Source organism: Globicephala melas, chromosome 7 (assembly GCF_963455315.2).
Source record: "Globicephala melas chromosome 7, mGloMel1.2, whole genome shotgun sequence".
NCBI classification, from domain to species: Eukaryota; Metazoa; Chordata; class Mammalia; order Artiodactyla; family Delphinidae; genus Globicephala; species Globicephala melas.
This window is the reverse complement of record NC_083320.1, coordinates 112,665,366-112,683,900: the sequence shown is the minus strand read 5'-3', so window position 1 is coordinate 112,683,900 and position 18,535 is coordinate 112,665,366. Positions and strand designations below refer to the sequence as shown.

The window sequence follows — 18,535 nt, the reverse complement described above, 5'->3', positions numbered from 1 at the left end:
AGTGAAAAGTGGACCTATTTGGGAACTCTCTATTCTATTTCACTGATATTAGACATCTTTTTTCCCAGTGCCACGTTCTTTCCATTTCTGTTTCTATGTAATTCTAGCAACCTCATCCCATTAACAAAAAAAGAACTTCTTTTAAATATACATATACCTATGTACCTACATATTGATATCTTTACTTTTTCCAAATTAATTTGTTTTCTTATTTTTAAAAAACATCTTATTGGGATCCTGAGTTGAAAGCATTTTTTAAATCCAGAATGCCATCTCACACGGTTCTTTGGGAAATGTCTCCTGAAGACCTGGAGCAGTGAACATTTCTAGTGAGGAGTCTTTGAATTATCAAAGTCCTTAAGAATTGACAGTTCTTTGGAAATTAATGAAGCAAGGCATTTTAATATGTGTGCATTAAAAGTGCAAACATCATATGGTTGGGTTGTTTATTTGCCTGATTATTTTTCAGGAAACGGTGAGTGAGGCTGGGCTCTGAGAAGCTGAAGTGGTGATTCCCCAATGAGAGCCCCACTCATGTAATCTAAGCTTTTCAGGGCCATCCAAAATGCAAAGTGATGTTAAGCCACACGTGATACTAAGCATATGTTTGGATTAGAACAATGTACTACAAACACATTTTCAAAGGTTCACACGTGGAAAACGCTTTTGGGCTTTTTAGGCCACAGAACCTTAAAGCCTAAGCGACATTAAGGTAGGCAATTAAATACATCTACCATAGACACACTTCTCTGCAAGGATCTGGAGCTCTGTCTGGAATATAGCCGAATACCAATATATCAATGAATTAGAAACCTGGATGCTATTTCGCTTCTATTCTACCTCTGTTTATTAATGATTTCTTCAAAGGTAAAATAATATAAAAAGGTTCACAAGAGGATATGTGTTAATATATTTAATAAATGTCTCATAAAATCATTTTCATAGGTAAGCCAAGTGTGATAAAGAGAAAGACCTCATTTGTGGTAGCTGGCTGCTTTCCCCAGTCCTCTCTTTTCCCTTTTGCCCCATATCCAGGTAACCTGATAAGAAGGACAGCTCACACCCTCAGGCCCTTGGCACTAAAATTTCAAACCATGTAAGCCTCAGACTGAGCATGGGAACCTCCACCTGGCTCACTTCGTAACTGCAATAAAAACTCAAGGCCCCGCGTTGCTCCTGTTCTACTCCAGACCAAACCAGAGCTATTCTCCTCGGGTGATACATTTGCTATTGACTGTTGTGAGTCGTGAATCCTTTTACACAACCCACTGGAGCCCATGTGTCATTTGTCCCAACCTCCATAATCTCCTGAGATAGGGGACTGCCCAGCATCCAGCAGGGGATGCTAGGGACCCAAATAAAACACCAACTGACTAGTTTTGCTTATTGATTTCTCAGAATCACTTGCCAAGGAGCTAGGAAGACTCTAGTCTCTAGGAAGTCTTCCAGAGCAAAGACCAGGAGAGTGATGACATCGTGTTGGTATCCATGAATAAGTAAGGATTTGAAATATACTGAAGCAAATGTCTAAGACAGGGTTAATAATTCATACAACTAAATCTGAAGGGATAAAAATTAAACCATATGGAATGCAATACTGAAGACATATCTTCAGTTACACTTCTACTTTTATTATTTTAACAGAAACATTTAAAATGAAAAGTTTTCTTATACCTAAACTACACATTAAAAAGCAAAACACAGAATCCCAGCTCTCACCCAAATGGCACTCCAAGGGCACCAAGAGGAGTCACCAGGACTGTGGGGACCGCCGTGTAAGCCAGGAAGTTTCCAATCTGGCCAACAGCCACTGTCAAGAGAATCACAAGGGTATCACTGCAATTACAAAAATCTCTTTGAGCATTCATCACAGAGTTGAATTTTGCAAGACTGTGCTCTGAAAGGGCTACTTCTTTCTCATTACTGGTGAGGAAGGAAATATGGGGCATCATTTGCATGATTAAGAGTCCTGAGGGCAGAGGAGAGCAGGCCCCATAGTATCACTGGCCCAATTAGTTTCAACCCTCTATGGAAATTCCCAGTCTAACCAGCAGTGACTGACAGTGGGTACAAGAGTATATTTCCACTTTCTTCTTAACACATCCCTGTTTTAAGATAGATCGTGTAGAGCTTTCCATGCCCCTTCAAGTGGCCTGGGATCTATTCCAGTGACACACTGCTGGCACATCAAGTGGAAACACTACTGCCTGTACAGGGCTGTGCCTGGGGCTGCACTGAGATAGACAGATAGATAGATAGATAGATAGAGCTTAAAAATGAGTTCTTCGATGAATCAATGTCTACTAGAAAATTTCTTGCCTAAAAGACAATGTGTGACAAAAAGACCTCAAGATATATCTGAAATATCTAACAGAATTTTTCTTTATATATGTAAAGGTCTGAACTCTAATTTTATTATTTTTATATTATAACACATGACCTCTGATCTGGTACTTAAGGCTGAGTGAAGAAACTCCTTTGTAAAACTAGTTGTGTGGGGCACAAGCTCACCAAATGCCCACAGCCCAACTACAGATGAGGAAGCAGGAGCTGCTTAATTTCTTCAGACCCAGGACAGTCTGACCTGGACAAAATTCAGGGCCAACAGCAGGCAGCAGGATCCTCTGCCTTCACCCTCCACTGTCTCCCACCATCCTGGTCCTTATTCCAAAGAACAAGCTAAGCTCATCCCACCCCCTCCATCCAGCCCTGACAGACAAATGACTGATCTTACAAAAGGAGACCAAGCTCTTCACCACAAAGAGTACTTACTTGCAATTGTTCCTGCCCACCACACAATGTCTGTTAAATAGGAGGTACCTGTAAAAGAGTGAGACAAAAACATCAGGAAAGTACGAACCAAGAGGTTTACAAGCTACACACTTAAAAGAGGAATTTTTAAATAAAACTAAAATTGAAAAGAATGAATGCCATACTTTTATTCACCCTACAAAGAAACTTTAAAGTAGTCTATAAAGAGCAGCATGAGAAACGATTAAAAGTGGCAAAATACTTTCTGCAATCAACACAAGCTGACCCAAGCAAATAAAATCTTTATAAATTGTACTTTATTTGGGAGGGGGGCTCAACACATCATCTAGAGACAAATATTCTTTGGAGTAACTTTTTATATGTTGATTTCAAACGAGATTTGACCTTCAAAGTCCAATTCTCTCATGCATTTACTGAAACCCATTTATATGATAATTTTTCTAGTACAGGGTTCTGTGACTTGCTGCTTAAACAGGTTCATAATGTAGAACCTTTGTGACATGGCTCTTTTTGCAACCATGTGAAAATGGTTGAAAGCAGACCCTTACACTCACTCAATGATCGGACATTGTACACAGTGGTTTCCCTTTTACTCTCTTGGATTACCCTCTTATGCCCCAATGCATGCCAGGGCAGGCACAGATGGGAGCAGGTCTCCTCGTCACATCCATCTCTCCTTTTGTCCTTCTTCAGGTATGTCAAAATGCTCCCAGTCTAACAGGATTTTTTCACTTCAGACTAAAACACCTAATCTATTTGGATGTTTTAATTCGCAATAATTTGGTATAATGAACATAGGAAGCCAGGCTGCTTCTTTGAGGAGCAGAGCTACAGGTATTTAAAAAGTACTTTTAAGAAAATGAGACCAATAAGTAATGATAGAGTGGAAGGAATGGTCTAGTTCAAATAGCACCATTTGGTAACATCACAGTAAAAACTGATTCAGGCAAGAACCATCAATCGAGACTAAAATAAGTGAATGAAAGTTTGTTGAGGGACAGGATTGCCACGTAACCTCCATGAATCACCTCCACCAGTTTTTTTATTAATCACAAAGAGAAAAAGTTATCTTTACAGTACTCTAAGACCCTGACGGACATCACCTTAACTAAGTGGTCAAAGTTGACACCATCAGCAGTGGGACAAACCAAATCCTGCACCTCCTGAGGGCGCATTGAGAAAGGCACAACATCACATCTGCAGTACTCCTGCCAGACTGCATCACCTGAATCTAATCATGAGGAAATTGTGAAATGGTCCACATATCAGCTGGCCTGTACACTTCAAAATCGGCAAGGTCATGAAAGACAAAGGTATTGTTGCAAATGACAGGAAACTAAAGAGATGTGACTAAACACATGACGTTAGATGGGAAAAAAGGCTGCTATAAAGGACAACATTGGGGCAACTGGCAAAACTTCAATATGGATTGTTGTAGATAATTGAGTAACAAAACCCCTTCACTTTCTGCATGAGAATGCGACTATAAAGCTGACAGCCATGTGGCCAGGGGACAGCACGTAAGGTAAAAATGACCTCTGACGGGCAAATGGCATCTGACTGGAGGTTGGGCTCCCCTAGTGCAATACCTCTGAGAATAGGAACAGCTCTTTCAGGGCCCGGGATTCCTGCCTCTATGACTTTATACTGGAGGGCATGAGGCTTGTAAGGCTGGGCAGCTGTGACACCGTCTGCTGCAGTTCTGCCTCTGGGACCCTAAACCATGCTCTGCCTCTGCTACCAGGCTCCAACAGAGAGGGCCTGACACTGGCTGTGGCTCCTGTCCCATGTCCCTCTGAGTGTGTCTGATACAAATGTGGCCCATGATGTCCTACATATCAGAAAGTAGAGCTGAGCTGAAGAATGCCCTGCAGTGAACACTGCAGAACAATGAGCAACTATTCGTATAGAATCCTTGTTCAATTTCCCAAATGTGCTAAATCACACTGTGGCTATTTTAGAGCATGTCTTTTACTTACATGTGGAATCTGAAAAAAAAAAAAAAAGACACAGAATTGTCAAAGCAATCCTGATGAAAAAGAACTAAGCTGGAGGCATAATCCTCCCAGACTTCAGACAATACTATAAAGCTACAGTAATTAAGACAGCATGGTACTGGCACAAAAACAGACAGATCAATGGAACAAGATAGACAGCCCAGAAATAAACCTATATACCTATGGTCAATCAATCTTCAACAAAGGAGGCAAGAATATACAATGGAGAAGACATTCTCTTCAGCAAGTGGTGTTGGGAAAGCTGGACAGCGTCACGTAAATCAATGAAATTAAAACACTCCCTCACACCATGTTCAAACATAAACTCAAAATGACATAAAGACCTAAATATAAGACATAAAACTCCTAAAAGAGAACATAGGCAAAACATTCTCTGACATAAATCATAGCAATATTTTCTTAGATCAGACTCCCAAGGCAAAAGAAATAAAAGCAAAAATAAACAAATGGTACCTAATCAAACTTAAAAACTTTTGCACAGCAAAGGAAACCATCAAAGAAACAAAAAGACAACCTACGGAATGGGAGAAAATATTTGCAAATGACACAACCAACAAGGGCTTAATTTCCAAAATATACAAACAGCTTATGCAACTCAATATCAAAAAAACAAACAACCCAATCAAAAAATGGGCAGAAGATCTATATAGACATTTCTCCAAAGAAGACATAAAGGTGGCCAACAGACACATGAAAAGATGCTCAACATTGCTAATTATTAGAGAAATGCAAATCAAAACCACAATGAGCCTCACACCTGTCAGAATGGCTATCATCAAAAAGTATACAAATAATAAATACTGGAGAGGGTGTGGAGAAAAGGGAACTCTCCTACACTGTTGGTAGGGATATAAATTGCTGCAGCCACTATGGAAAACAGTATGGAGGTTCCTTAAAGAACTAAAAATAGAGCTATCATATGATCCAGCAATCCCACTCTTGGTTATATATTGGGAAAAGATGAAAACTCTAATCTGAAAAGATACATGCAGCCTGATGTTCACAGCAGCATGATTTACAATAACCAAGACACGGAAGCAACCTAAGTGTCTATCAACAGATGAACAGATAAAGAAGATATGGGGTGTGTGCGTGTATGTGTACACACACACACACACACACACACACACACACACACAAAATGGAACTACTCAGCCATTAAAAAGAATGAAATATTGCCATTTGTAACAATGGAGATAGACCTAGAGAATATCATACTAAGTGAAGTTAAGTCAAAGACAAACATTATATGATAACACTTACATGTGGACTCTAAAAATAATGCAAATGAATCTATATACAAAACAGAAAAAGACTCACAGACACAGAAAACAAAATTATGGTTACCAAAGGGGAAAAGGAGGGGCAGATAAATAAGGAGTATGGGGTTAACAGATACACATTACTATATATAAAATAGAAAAGCAACAAAAATCTACTGTATAACACAGAGAACAATATTCAATATCTTGTAATAACCTATAATGGAAAATAATCTGAAAAAATACATATAAATAACTGAATCACTTTGCTGAACACCTGAAACTAATATTGCAAATCAACTATATTTCAATTAAAAAAATTTTCAACAAAACCAAATTTATAGATACAAAGAACAGATCAGTGGTCTTTATTTAATTATTGTTATATATGTTACATTTTTTATGTTACAAACCCAACAATATATTGTTGTAACTTATAATAAAGATAATGTTAACTTTGTTATTTTATGTCCTAAAGAAGCTTAGAAAACAAAGGAAATCAAGTATAAACTTATAGTAGACCTTTTCATTGTTATAAAATGTCCTTCTTGGGCTTCCTTGGTGGTGCAGTGGTTGAGAATCTGCCTGCCAATGCAGGGGACACGGGTTCAAGCCCTGGTCCGGGAAGATCCCACATGCTGTGGAGCAACTAAGCCCGTGTGCCACAACTACTGAGCTTGCGCTCTAGAGCCCACGAGCCACAACTACTGAAGCCCGCATGCCTAGAGCCCGTGTTCCACAACAAGAGAAGCCACAGCAATGAGAAGCCCGTGCACCGCAACGAGGAGTGGTCCCCGCTCTCCACAACTAAAGAAAGCCCGCGTGCAGCAAAGAAGACACAATGCAGCCAAAAAAAATGTCCTTCTTTGGCTACAGTAACAATTTTTGCCTTAAAGTCTGTTCTGTTTCATACTAGCATGGCCACTCCTGCTCTCTTTTGTGTATAAGTAAATATTATTGCTTATTATTTAAAATAACTGTGAACACATTTCATTCTAGATCTTGAAGCTTGTTTTTATAGCAGATGCACACAATAATTTACTCAACAGCTTTTCAAAAATTCTATATATAATATTCAAAAGATTTTAGGGACTCTGAGATCAAGGAATCAGTCACAATCTTTTCTGTTGGGGGTCTATGCTGGGGGCAGGGAAAGGCCAATTCCTTTTACTGTGATGAATACAGTTTTGTCGTGAGTGCTTACGCAGTCATGGGATCACTGCTACAGCAGCAGCTAGAATGTGGGCAACACTCGGGCAGTGAAAGCTTGTCCAAGGATGCCAGCACAATGGGACCCACTGAAGCTCTCCTCTTTCACTACTATAGTTTTCCCCACGCCATTAACTACCACACAGCACGTGCTTTTGACAGTCTGAAATGGACTGTCACTAAAATGGGGAAGAACCTGGGATACCACGTAGCCAGGGCTAGAGAAATAACAAGCCTTTGGTCTCCCTTTAGTCAAAAGGTACAGGTTAGTTCCAAGTGTTTAGGGTCCTCCCACTCATACTCCCCAGGAGGAGTTTGTGTTTGCTGAAATCCAAAGGTATTGCGATCACCCTCACCTTTTAAGCCAATATTAGGCAAAATTTTTCTGCTTCCATGGACATTACGTAAGTTAAGATTTTCTGTCGGGATACTTGCCCCACACCCCTAACTGTAGATCAAAGTGATACTGCTCTCCATGGCCCCCAAGGGCTCCAGCTCAGCAATATCCCCAGTGCCCACGGAAGTAGCCTATGGCTCTTCTTGCCCATCCACCTGTGCCTAGCATCCTCACTGGGCTGGCTGCCCCAGGTTCCATCCTCCTGCAGCCAGGAATTCCTAGGAACCTGCATTCCATGTTAGCCATTGGCCCTGTCATAGATATTATTTTCTTATGTCCTAAAATGACTTGGTTTCTTCACAGTTTCACCTTCATCACTGTCCCTAAAAATCCTAAAGTTACTCACCTGACACCCTCAGGAGGCACCTGTTCAAGCCTATGGCCATGCTCATCCTCTTCCCAGCTGATGCCTGGGACTTTTCAAGTTCTCTGGCCTTAGCAAGAACAAGGAACCTCAGAATTGTAGCACACTGGTTTTCTGTTTGTTTATTTGACTATACTCATGCCTCCTCCCCTCCACTCCTAGGTGTGGGTTGCAAAGGTAGCAATATCTAAAGTCTAGAATTTTTTTCCCCCTCATACTGGAAACCTTGGATGAGAGTTGAACGGTTGTTTATAACAGCTGAACTACAAGACAAAGAAGTGTTGTGCAAAAACAAAAGAGACTTGTCAGGATGATAATATCAATTGGCACTGATGTTGTCCAACCATGGACTCGTGGCTTTTAAAACCTTCCATTTAGGTTTAAATGTGTACCAGAAATGTCCTTAAAATATGACTTTCTAGCACAAAAATACAGGCAGTCATCTAGTTTTTTTACTTGCTGATTATACCACAGCAAAACTGCTTCCACTCGTGTGTGCTCTGTACAGCAACAACAGAGTTGCTCCTATCAGCAAAGCAAGAGTGGATCACTAAGTCCTTTACGAATTAATTAATGCCTTAACTTTAAAAAATGTGTAAAAAGATGCTACATAGTTTTTACAGAGCTCTTAAAAAAGGACTATCAAGAAAATTTCTTTCCTGACACCAGCACAGCTAGATGAGGGCATTAATTAGACTCAATCTGAGCACTTGGTATTCACCAATTTATGAATGGATTCAGTACTTGAAGTTCTTTTGTATGTTGGCTATTAGATATGCAGAACTTATTTTCCTAAAGAAATAGTTGGGCAATCTTGAAAAAGAAGAACAAAACTGTATGACTTATACTATCTGATTTTAAGATTTAAAAATTAGATTTTTTAAGATTTTTAAAAAAGATTTAAAACTACATAATCAATACAGACTGGTGTAAGGATAGACATATACAATAAAACAGAATAGAGTTCAGAAATAGACTCACACATGTACAGTCAGATCATGGACTAAAGCAACAGTATAATTCAGTAGGGAAATTTCCTCAACAAGTGATGCTGAACCAAATGGATACCAGTAGGGAAAATACTGAACCTTGATTCATACCTCACTCATATACAAAAATTAACTCAAGATGGCTTACAGACCTAAAGGTAAAAGCGAAAGCTATAAAACTCCTAGAGGAAAACACAGGAGGATGCCACTGTGACCTGAGGAGAAACAAAGATTTTATTTTGGCAGAAATCAAAAAGTACTAACCACATAGAAGGAAAAAAATGATAAGTTAGACTTCATCAAAATTAAAAATTTCTGCTCTTCAAGAGGAAACATTAAGAAAATGAAAAGACAAGCCTCAGAGAAAATATTTGCAATTCCTAAACCTGCCAAAGGACTTGTATCCAGATTATACATACATGTTACATACAATGCACACTATCAATAATAAAAAGATAGAATCCACTAAAATATGGGCAAAAGTCTTGAAAAGACACCTCAAAAAGACTGTATACAAATGGCCAATAAACTCATCAAAAGATGCTCAATATCATTAGGTATCAGGGGAATGTAAATTAAAATCACAATGAGATACCACTGTACACTCACCAGAATGGCTAAAATTAAACAGATGACAACACCAAATGTTGGAGAGAACATGGAGCACCTGGAACACTCATTCATTACTGATGGGAGGGTAAAATGGTACACCTGTAGTTAGAAAGTGTTCAGCAGTTTCTTAAAATTTAATTATACACCTACTGCATGATCCAGCACTGCATGATCCAGCAATGCTCCAAGGTATTTACCCCAAAGATAAGAAGACTTTAAGTCAAAAAAGAATTATGTAAGAATTGTCATTGCAGCTTTCCTCAAACAGCAAAAATTTGGAAACAACCAAATTTTCAGAATAGATGAGCAAATTGCGGTATATTCAAACAATGGAACACTACTTAGCAATATAAGCACGACTGTTACATATATCACGATGAATATTCAAACCATGATGAAAGAAAGAAAGAAGAGTAGACATAAGAGAATACATACTGTATGATTTATATGAAGTTCAAGAACAGGCAAAACTAATTCAATCTATGCAGATGGATACTAGGAGAGCAGACCCTCTGGTGTAGGGAGGACAGAATGAAAAAGAACACGAGAGAACTTTCTAGGATGACAGCAATAATCAATTTCTTCACCGAGGTGTTGGTTACACAGGTATATTTATTTGTCAAAACTCACCAAACTGGGACTTTCCCAGCGGTCCAGTGGTAAAGAATCTACCTCCCAAGGCCACGGACGTGGGTTCAATCCCTGGTCAGGGAACTAAGATCCCACATGCCACAGGGCAATTAAGCCCTCGTGCCACAGCTATTGAGCCAGCGCACCTCAACTGGAGAGCCTGCGTGACGCAAACTACAGAGCCCACGTGCTCTGGAGCGTGTGTGCCATAACTAGAGAGAGAAAACCCTCATGCCACAACTAAAGAGAAGCCCACACACTGCAACGAAGATCTGGCGTGTGGCAACTAAGACCCAACGCAGCCAAAAATAAAATAAATAATAAAATAAATAAATATTTTTAAAAAATCATTCTTGTAAAAAAAAAAAACACCTCACCAAACTGACCCTTAAGATCTATGCAGCTGACTATATGTAATTATACTTATATTTAAAAAGAAAAAATAGTTTATAAACAATAACTAAACTTCTAGGTTAGCCCACACAATGCTGACCATAATGCAATAACCATTGTGACAGTTTCTCACAGTTTCTGTGTGGAAATGACATTCAGTGTTTCACAGGGAGTAAGTCCAGTATATATTAACACATACTCCCTCCAGGGAAGCTCTCTATCAAATGTTTACCGGAAGCATCACGTTCCTTGGTGAATACAAAGACTTATAAAGATTCCCAAGGCATGGTGTCTGCCCTTGAAAAGTGTTCTCTTCCTCCTCACTTTTACTGCAGCATTTTCCCTCTCCCTTTCTCTGAAAACCAGGGCTGCCCCCACTCACCCTGAGTACAGAGAAGCCAAAGTGGCCAATTCCTGTTTCCACGACAGGTAGATGTCAGGCATTTATACCTGTACTGTCAGGCTCTGCTGATGTGAACAGAACAATCTAAGAATATGAGCTCTCAGTCATGACTCCTATACACACACGTACTATACTATACACGTACTATATATATGTACTATACACACATACACACAGTTTATCGAAACATCACCACTTTTAAAACTCTATTTTGGGGCTTCCCTGGTGGCGCAGTGGTTGAGAGTCTGCCTGCCGATGCAGGGGACACGGGTTCGAGCCCTGGTCTGGGAGGATCCCACATGCCGTAGAGCAACTGGGCCCGTGAGCCACAATTATTGAGCCTGCGCGTCTGGAGCCTGTGCTCCGCAACAAGAGAGGCCGCGACAGTGAGAGGCCCGCGCACCGCGATGAAGAGTGGCCCCCGCTTGCCGCAACTAGACAAAGCCCTCGCACAGAAACGAAGACCCAACACAGCCATAAATAAATAAATAAACAAAACAAAAAACCCCTTGATATTTATCTTATTATTCTCTATACCCTACATATGTGTTATATATTTTTTGTACACAGGATTTATTCATTAAAATTCAATTTTGAAATATAAGTATTGAATGTGACTAGGAAGAAATACACCCTAATTGTAATAGTGGTTACCTGAAGGTGAGGAGATAAATGCTATTTATTTTCCTATTCGTAATTGTATGTACTTCCCAGATTTTAAACAATGACTATATTTCTATAACCAAGAAGAAGATGCTCTTTTAAAAGCATGACTATGCCCAGGTTCTGTGAATTCACGATATACTCTGCTGAGTAATCATATCATACCAAAGAGCTCTGACTGGGCATGAACATGCAAGGTAAACCCTCTGCCTGCCCACCCTCCCTGGCTGATCCAGGCAATATCTAAAAGGGGTCAGTTTACTGTCACAGGTTCCTGGCCCAGAAACATTAGGGAGTGTGGGGTTAGGGAGTGTGGGATTGAGCATATTCTTCTTGAAAAGTGGTCTTTTTTAGCCACTCATGGCTACATTTTTTTTAAAAAAGAAGGACTGGGGCTTCCCTGGTGGCGCAGTGGTTGAGAGTCCGCCTGCCAATGCAGGGGACACGGGTTCGTGCCCCGGTCCGGGAAGATCCCACATGCCGCGGAGCGGCTGGGCCCGTGAGCCATGGCCGCTGAGCCTGCGCGTCCAGAGCCTGTGCCCCGCCACGGGAGAGGCCCCAACAGTGAGAGGCCCACGTACCGCAAAAAAAAAAAAATTAAAAAAAAGGCCTGGTTGGTTACTCATTAAGGACTTAAAGGGCTGGAAATATAAATTACATTATAGTTTATACTATTTATGCATAAATATTTTTGAAGAAAAAATATACTCTGTCCAACAGAAATTCATCAACACCAAAGGTATTTCATGTAGGAATTTATATTAGTGATCTATTCCCACATTTGTCACATGAAAATGATAAGAAATCCTTATTTGCCTTAGTTTCGGGGTATTATTTATACTTAATGTTTGGGGTATTATTATACTTATTTATAATAAAACAGTATCGGAGTACCAGCTTTTTCCACATAGACTGTGAAGCCCCTCATTAGAAAAGTCTTATCTATAGGTGAATTTATGTATCTTCCCCCCCACCTTTCCCACTGGGAGCAGCAGAGAAAAACCACCTTCAAAGTCAGCCCAAGCTGGGTTCAAATCCTAGTGCAACCAGTCCTGTATTGGGTGCATGCCTCAACTTCCTCTCCTGTATCACACCTCCTGGGATCCATGTCCCTATGCCATCCCCTCCCACAGTTGACCTGGGCTGGCCCTGAGTACACCAACAGAATGTGGCAGAAGTGGTAGTGCCAGACCTCCAAGGCTAGGGCACAGGGATCCATTCGGCGCTCATCTTAGTCTTTGGAAGGTTTGGTCTAGGGGAAGCTATCCACCATGTAAGGGGTCTGACTTCCCTGAGACCATTATGGTGTAAGGAAGCCCACGGTAGCCACGTGTGAAGAGAGTATATGGAGGGATGAAAAGAGGTGGTGGGGGGAGGCAGCTCAGGAACCATCTTGCTGTCTCAGCTATCCCAGACAAGTGATGAAGAAGTCATCTCAGATGACTCTAGCCCCAGCCACCATCTGACCGCAACCCACTGGAGACCCCAAGGAAGCGGGGCCCATTGAGTCCAGTCAGCCCATGGAACATGACAGATGCATGAGTCAGGGACATCATAAGTCTTCTGTAAGTAGCAGCCTTCTTTATCTTCTCCTCTCATGGAAATACTATCAAGTAAACCAGATATGTACAGGCTGTGGAGCCATTCAAATGCTCTTAACACTCACCCTATTCTCACCATGTTCCTTATCAACGATCTCCCCTTGGAGCTAGATAGATATCAGGGTTACAGATTTTCAGATCTAGCAGTAACTCTGGATTCTATTACTTAGTAGAGGCCACAGGTAAATGAGGTCAGCTCTGAATAATTTGAAGAAAGCTCAGAAATAAAATACGAGGTTTGGTTTTACCCTCTTTACTCCAGGGTTACTCATGGCCAATTAGACAGCATTACTGAGTGTCCACCACATGCCTCCCAGTGGACAGGACATGTGCCCTGCCTTGAAGAGCCAGGATCCAGGCGGAGCACAGACAAGTGAACAAGCCATGATACCACAGGTTTCAGGGGCAGGAAGGGGCTGAAGACAGGCACCAAGAAGACACACGGCAGGAGAGGAAGCTGACCCCATCTGTCAGGGTCTGGAGGGTTTACAGAAGCTGGAGGAACTAACCACAGAGTCAAAGGGCTGCAGGGGTGAAGATAACATGTGTGTGCCTCAGCTCTGGGTTTGGGGGTACATGAACCTAGGTGTGTGCCTGGGAACGGCAAGAGAGGCAAGGAGAAAACATGTACATTCCATGACCAGAGAGCACATGCCCTTCAAAATCAGTACAGAAGGCTTGAGACTGGCAGGTGGGATGCTTGGATCCCAGTTTCCACTCTCACAAGACAACTCACTCACCTTCCGAGCATCTTAACAGTGTGACTACACCACTAGGCTGTACTCCTCTCAGGAAGGAGACTATGAAATCTGAAAAGGACTTTTTTATGGCGTTAAAATATATATCATAATATTTAGCATTTTAACCATTTTTAAGTGTACAGCTCCATGGCATTAAGTACATTCACCTTGCTGTGCAATCATCACCACCATCCATCTCCAGAACTAACCCATCCTCCAAAACAGACACTCTGTGCCCACTAAACACTAACTTCCCATCCCCCCTCCTCACAGCCCCCTGCAACACCATTCTACTTTCTGTCTCTGTGAATTTGACTATTCTAGGTACCTCATATGAGTGGAATCATACAAGCTTTGTCCTTTTGTGACTGGTTTATTTCACTTAGCATAATGTCCTCAAGGCTCATCCATGTTGTAGCATGTGTCAGAATTTCCTTCCTTTTTAAGACTAAGTAATATTCCTTTGAACGTATATACCACAATTTGTTCCACATTTTCTCTACTGTGAATAATGCTGCTATGAACATGGGTGTGCCAATATCTGTTCATGTCCCTGCTTTCATTTCTTCTGGATATACATACTCAGAAGTGGAATTGCTGGGTCATATGGTAATTCTACATTTAATTTTTTGAAGAACCTCCCTACTGTTTTTCATAGCAGCTGCACCATTTTACATTCCCACCAACAGTGCACAAGGGTTCCAATTTCTCAACATCCTCACCAATGCTTGTTATTTTCTGCTTTTTTTTTTTAAACAATAGCCATCCTAATGTGTGTTAGGTGGTATCTCCCAGTTTTGATGAAAGGGATTTTAAAAAGATTGTGGTTCTTCCTGGCCTAGGACATTCTACATAGAGTCACTCATCTATGCAATTCTATGACTTTCCTGAGGCTGTCTCCACAATGTCTGTCTGAGGGCAGGACATCATCCCCCCCAGTTAAGAGGCTCCCAGGACATCCTCACCTATTCACCAGCACAGAATTCTAATGTTGCAACTGGCTTTCAACAAATTATCTTCAGACTTGATGGTCACCTTGTTTCTCTCTTCTAAGCTCTGCTTCAAGTGGGCTCTAACACTAAACATACTATCAATGACCTGTGGCCCCAGGTGTCCCCTGCCCTCTTCCCATCTTCAGGGTCTTTCAAAGCCACACCAGGAGTGAGGCAGTTCACCTTGAGCCTGTGTTGTGGATGGTGCTCCTAGCCTATCCATTCCATTCCATGAATGATATTCCATTCATTGGGAAGGTCCTTTCAAGAGTGAAAGCTGGTAACAGAGAAAGCTGCACCCCAACTCCTCCCCCACAAAGGAAGGGCTGTGACCAGAACTTGGCTCTCCTGAAGCTGAGACTTGAAAGAAATGCTGGTGCACGGCAGTGCAATAAAGCTGAAACTTTCAGTGAGACAGCTTTTTACAGTGTAAGACCATCAGGTCTCCCTTAGCACAAGAACTTGACTCCCCAGTTTTTAGCACCCCCTCTTTCCTCCGATCTCCCCCATTTCAGTCATTTTACAACGGCCAACTATGCTGCTTATTAGCAGAGGTAGAAAAAGGTTTCAGGGGGAGTAGATGCTAAAACTATGCATCCTCAATACCTACAGCAGTGCCTGGCTCATAATAAGAGCTTCGTGAATATCTGTTGAACAAATCAAAACTAAATTTATCAAAACAAGACTGTATGTCTGTCTTCCACCATTATGAGCAAGCCAAGTAGCTTGAATTAGTAGTGGTGGGTAGTAACTGGAGAAGTATGAAATCAGCAAATATCACATTTTCACTCATTTATTTAAGGACATAGTATGCAGGTATAAATAAAAGCATGAATAATGTTTTTTTTCAGGTTGCTGTGTTTTTTATTTTCTTAGTCACTAATTCCCTTGAACACATAAGCTGAGCTGAAATAATTTAGTTTTACTCAATAATTATTGTTTTCTGGTAACTGAAGTCTATATTCAGGTTTCCTTAGATTTTACCTAATGTCTTATGGCCATGTGTCCTGGCTACGACAGTCTGTCAGACTTTACGACCTTGACAGGAGGACTGGTCAGGTATTTTGTAGGCTGTTCCTGAATTCAGGTTTGTGTGCTGTTTTTCTCATGGTTAGACTGGGGTCATGGGTTTTGGAGATCATGTACCTATCCTATCAAGGGCACGTGTGCTGTTTATTTTTGAATCATGACGATCATGTCACCCACCCCTGGAGCCCCTCAAACTGATATGTGCTCCCTTAAAAGTGCTCTACTGCCAGATGTCCATTTGTTACCTTAGAGATACATCTGCATCCTAGGGAAACCACGCTTGGTTTTATTTAGATTTTATGTACAGACTGCAATGTTTTCACTTCGAAGTTGAATTCTTTAACAAATATCTCTGATTTTATATTTTCACTCAATATTGTAGGCCCCTTTATCTCTTTCCTCAGTTCACTCCTGGCTGATCATCCAGGACACTCAAGAGAGTTTCACTTGCATTATAGAATCTGAACTATTAAATAAGTTTACTTATCTTAAACCCATGACCTGGCGGTTTCCTCCTTTTTTTTTTTTTTTTTTTTGTGGTACGCGGGCCTCTCTCACTGTTGTGGCCTCTCCCGTTGCGGAGCACAGGCCACGGACACGCAGGCTCAGTGGCCATGGCTCACGGGCCCAGCCGCTCGGCGGCATGTGGGACCTTCCCGGACCGGGGCACGAACCCGTGTCCCCTGCGTCGGCAGGCGGATTCTCAACCATTGCGCCACCAGGGAAGCCCTAACACTATTCTTGTAGAACGACCACAAGACTCTCTCAGTCCTTCTGGACACGTTGATTTTCAGTTTCAAAGCATGCTACATCTTGCGTTCAGTAAACTGTCTCAGGCCTCTCTTATTACAGAAGAACACTGGCAAAGAACTCTGCTACATCTTAACACTTTCCACATTGATAAGCAGTGGTGTTTGGTGGCTTATCCACCCAGGGAATACTCAGTTGGCCCATTTTTGGTGGTTTTAATCTTCTTTGAGTGTTCTTCACACCGAAGATCACTTGTAGTCATAAGGACCCCAGGAACAGAAGCCACAGGAAAGGTCAGAACTCTCGCTCGACCCTGAGAGCGAGCGCCTCCTTGGCCCGCAGGTCCCACCCCGGCCTGCCTAGCACACAGCTCTTACTTCTGCACTGGTGTGGCCACTGCAGGGCGAGAAGTCAGCAGGTCCTGCCCTCCAAGTGCACCCCAGGCCGGAGTCACAGCAAAGGCGGGAGGCCCGTCGCTCCTTCTGAGCAGGCACTGGGCTCCGACCATTCGGGGAATACTGCAAACAGGAAGCTTTCCCTAGCAGCCGATGGGTGCGGGTGACAGGGACGCCTGGGCGCCAACCAGAGGGCATGTCGGTGGGATGCACGGCTGCAAAGCGATTGGGTCTGGGAGGGAGGAAAGAAGTCAGCGGGAGAAACCTTATAAAACTGAAGAAGGCTTCGCCAGCGCTGGGAAGGGAGAAAAACCGTGGCGGCGACACAACTACCACCGCTCAGGGCTTACCGGCCGCCTCCGGAGCTGCTGGAGGACTAGGCTCGGCCGCGGTGGCGGCACTTCTGGCGCACAGGACCGCGTCCGCGCCTGCGCTGCGGGTGGTCTAGGGGCCTCGCGCCCGCGCAGCTGGCCCTCCGAGGTGCCCCGCCCCGTCTCCGGACCCCACTCGGGCGACGACCGGAACACCCCACCCCGCGGCTGCTCCCCTCCCCACGGCCGGCGGCTGCTCCCTCCACGCCTCCGCCTCCACCCCGAGCAGGGCCGCGGCCCGCCCTACCTCGCCGCTTGGCGCGCACGATGCCCTTCTTCTGCAGCACGAACGTGGACCCGTTCACCAGGCTCGACACCACGGCCACGCCCAGGCCGAGCGACACGGCGGCGGGGCTCGGGCTGCGCGCCCCCTCCCCGGCCGCCGCCGCTGCAGCCGCTGCAGTCCCCATTCCGCCGGCTCCCGCCCTCCGCGCCTGCGCGCTCGCCCGCCGGGCCTGGAGGCGGGGGCCGGCTCCGCGGCCCAGAGCCACTGGGGTGCGGGGGACCGGGGTTCTGCAGGGGCGGGGTGGAGCCCGGGCTCCGGGAGGGGGTGAGAGGGGGGAGGAGAGGGAGGAGCGCTTTAGGAGAGGCGGCGGCGGCGAGGAGTGGGGTGAGGTGGCAGGTGGGTGGGCGCAGAGGCCGAGCTGCAGGCTTGGCGGTGCAAATACAGGGCCCCCAGTTAAGTTTGCTTCTCAGTTAAACAGATGGGTTTTGGTGGGTGTCCCATGCGATATTTAGGACTGGAAGAGCGCTAGCAGGACGCAGCGTTCGCTGGGATAATGGTCCCTCACAAAGCTGTTCGGGGGCCCGCAGAGAGCCGCCCCTGGAGCCTGAAACCAAGACACGTCAGCTGTGGAAACTCGAATAGGACCGCTGAAGGAAGGGAAGTCATCTGTCTCCGCACCGGGGCAGTGAGCTCGTGATCGCACCGTCCAATTTACTGAT

At 43.3% G+C, this 18,535-nt stretch overlaps 1 protein-coding gene across 2 annotated transcripts in view; it reads right to left on the bottom strand.

Annotated features, from left to right (window-relative positions):
- The window catches only part of NIPA1 (NIPA magnesium transporter 1), a 41,747-nt gene extending 23,737 nt beyond the window's left edge, over positions 1-18,010 (bottom strand). Inside the window, exons 1-3 of one of the 2 annotated variants that reach the window (XM_030840319.2) lie at positions 17,838-18,010; positions 2,773-2,820; positions 1,720-1,810 (exon numbers count right to left, since the gene is read on the bottom strand). In XM_030840319.2, coding sequence (XP_030696179.1) covers positions 1,720-1,810; positions 2,773-2,820; positions 17,838-18,000 — 302 coding nt within the window. In that variant the 5' untranslated portion in view covers positions 18,001-18,010. Of the gene's footprint in view, positions 1-1,719; positions 1,811-2,772; positions 2,821-17,569; positions 17,699-17,837 lie in introns of those variants that run through there. The other variant, XM_060302599.1, reaches the window with a different exon arrangement.
- Positions 18,011-18,535: the final 525 nt, after the last annotated feature.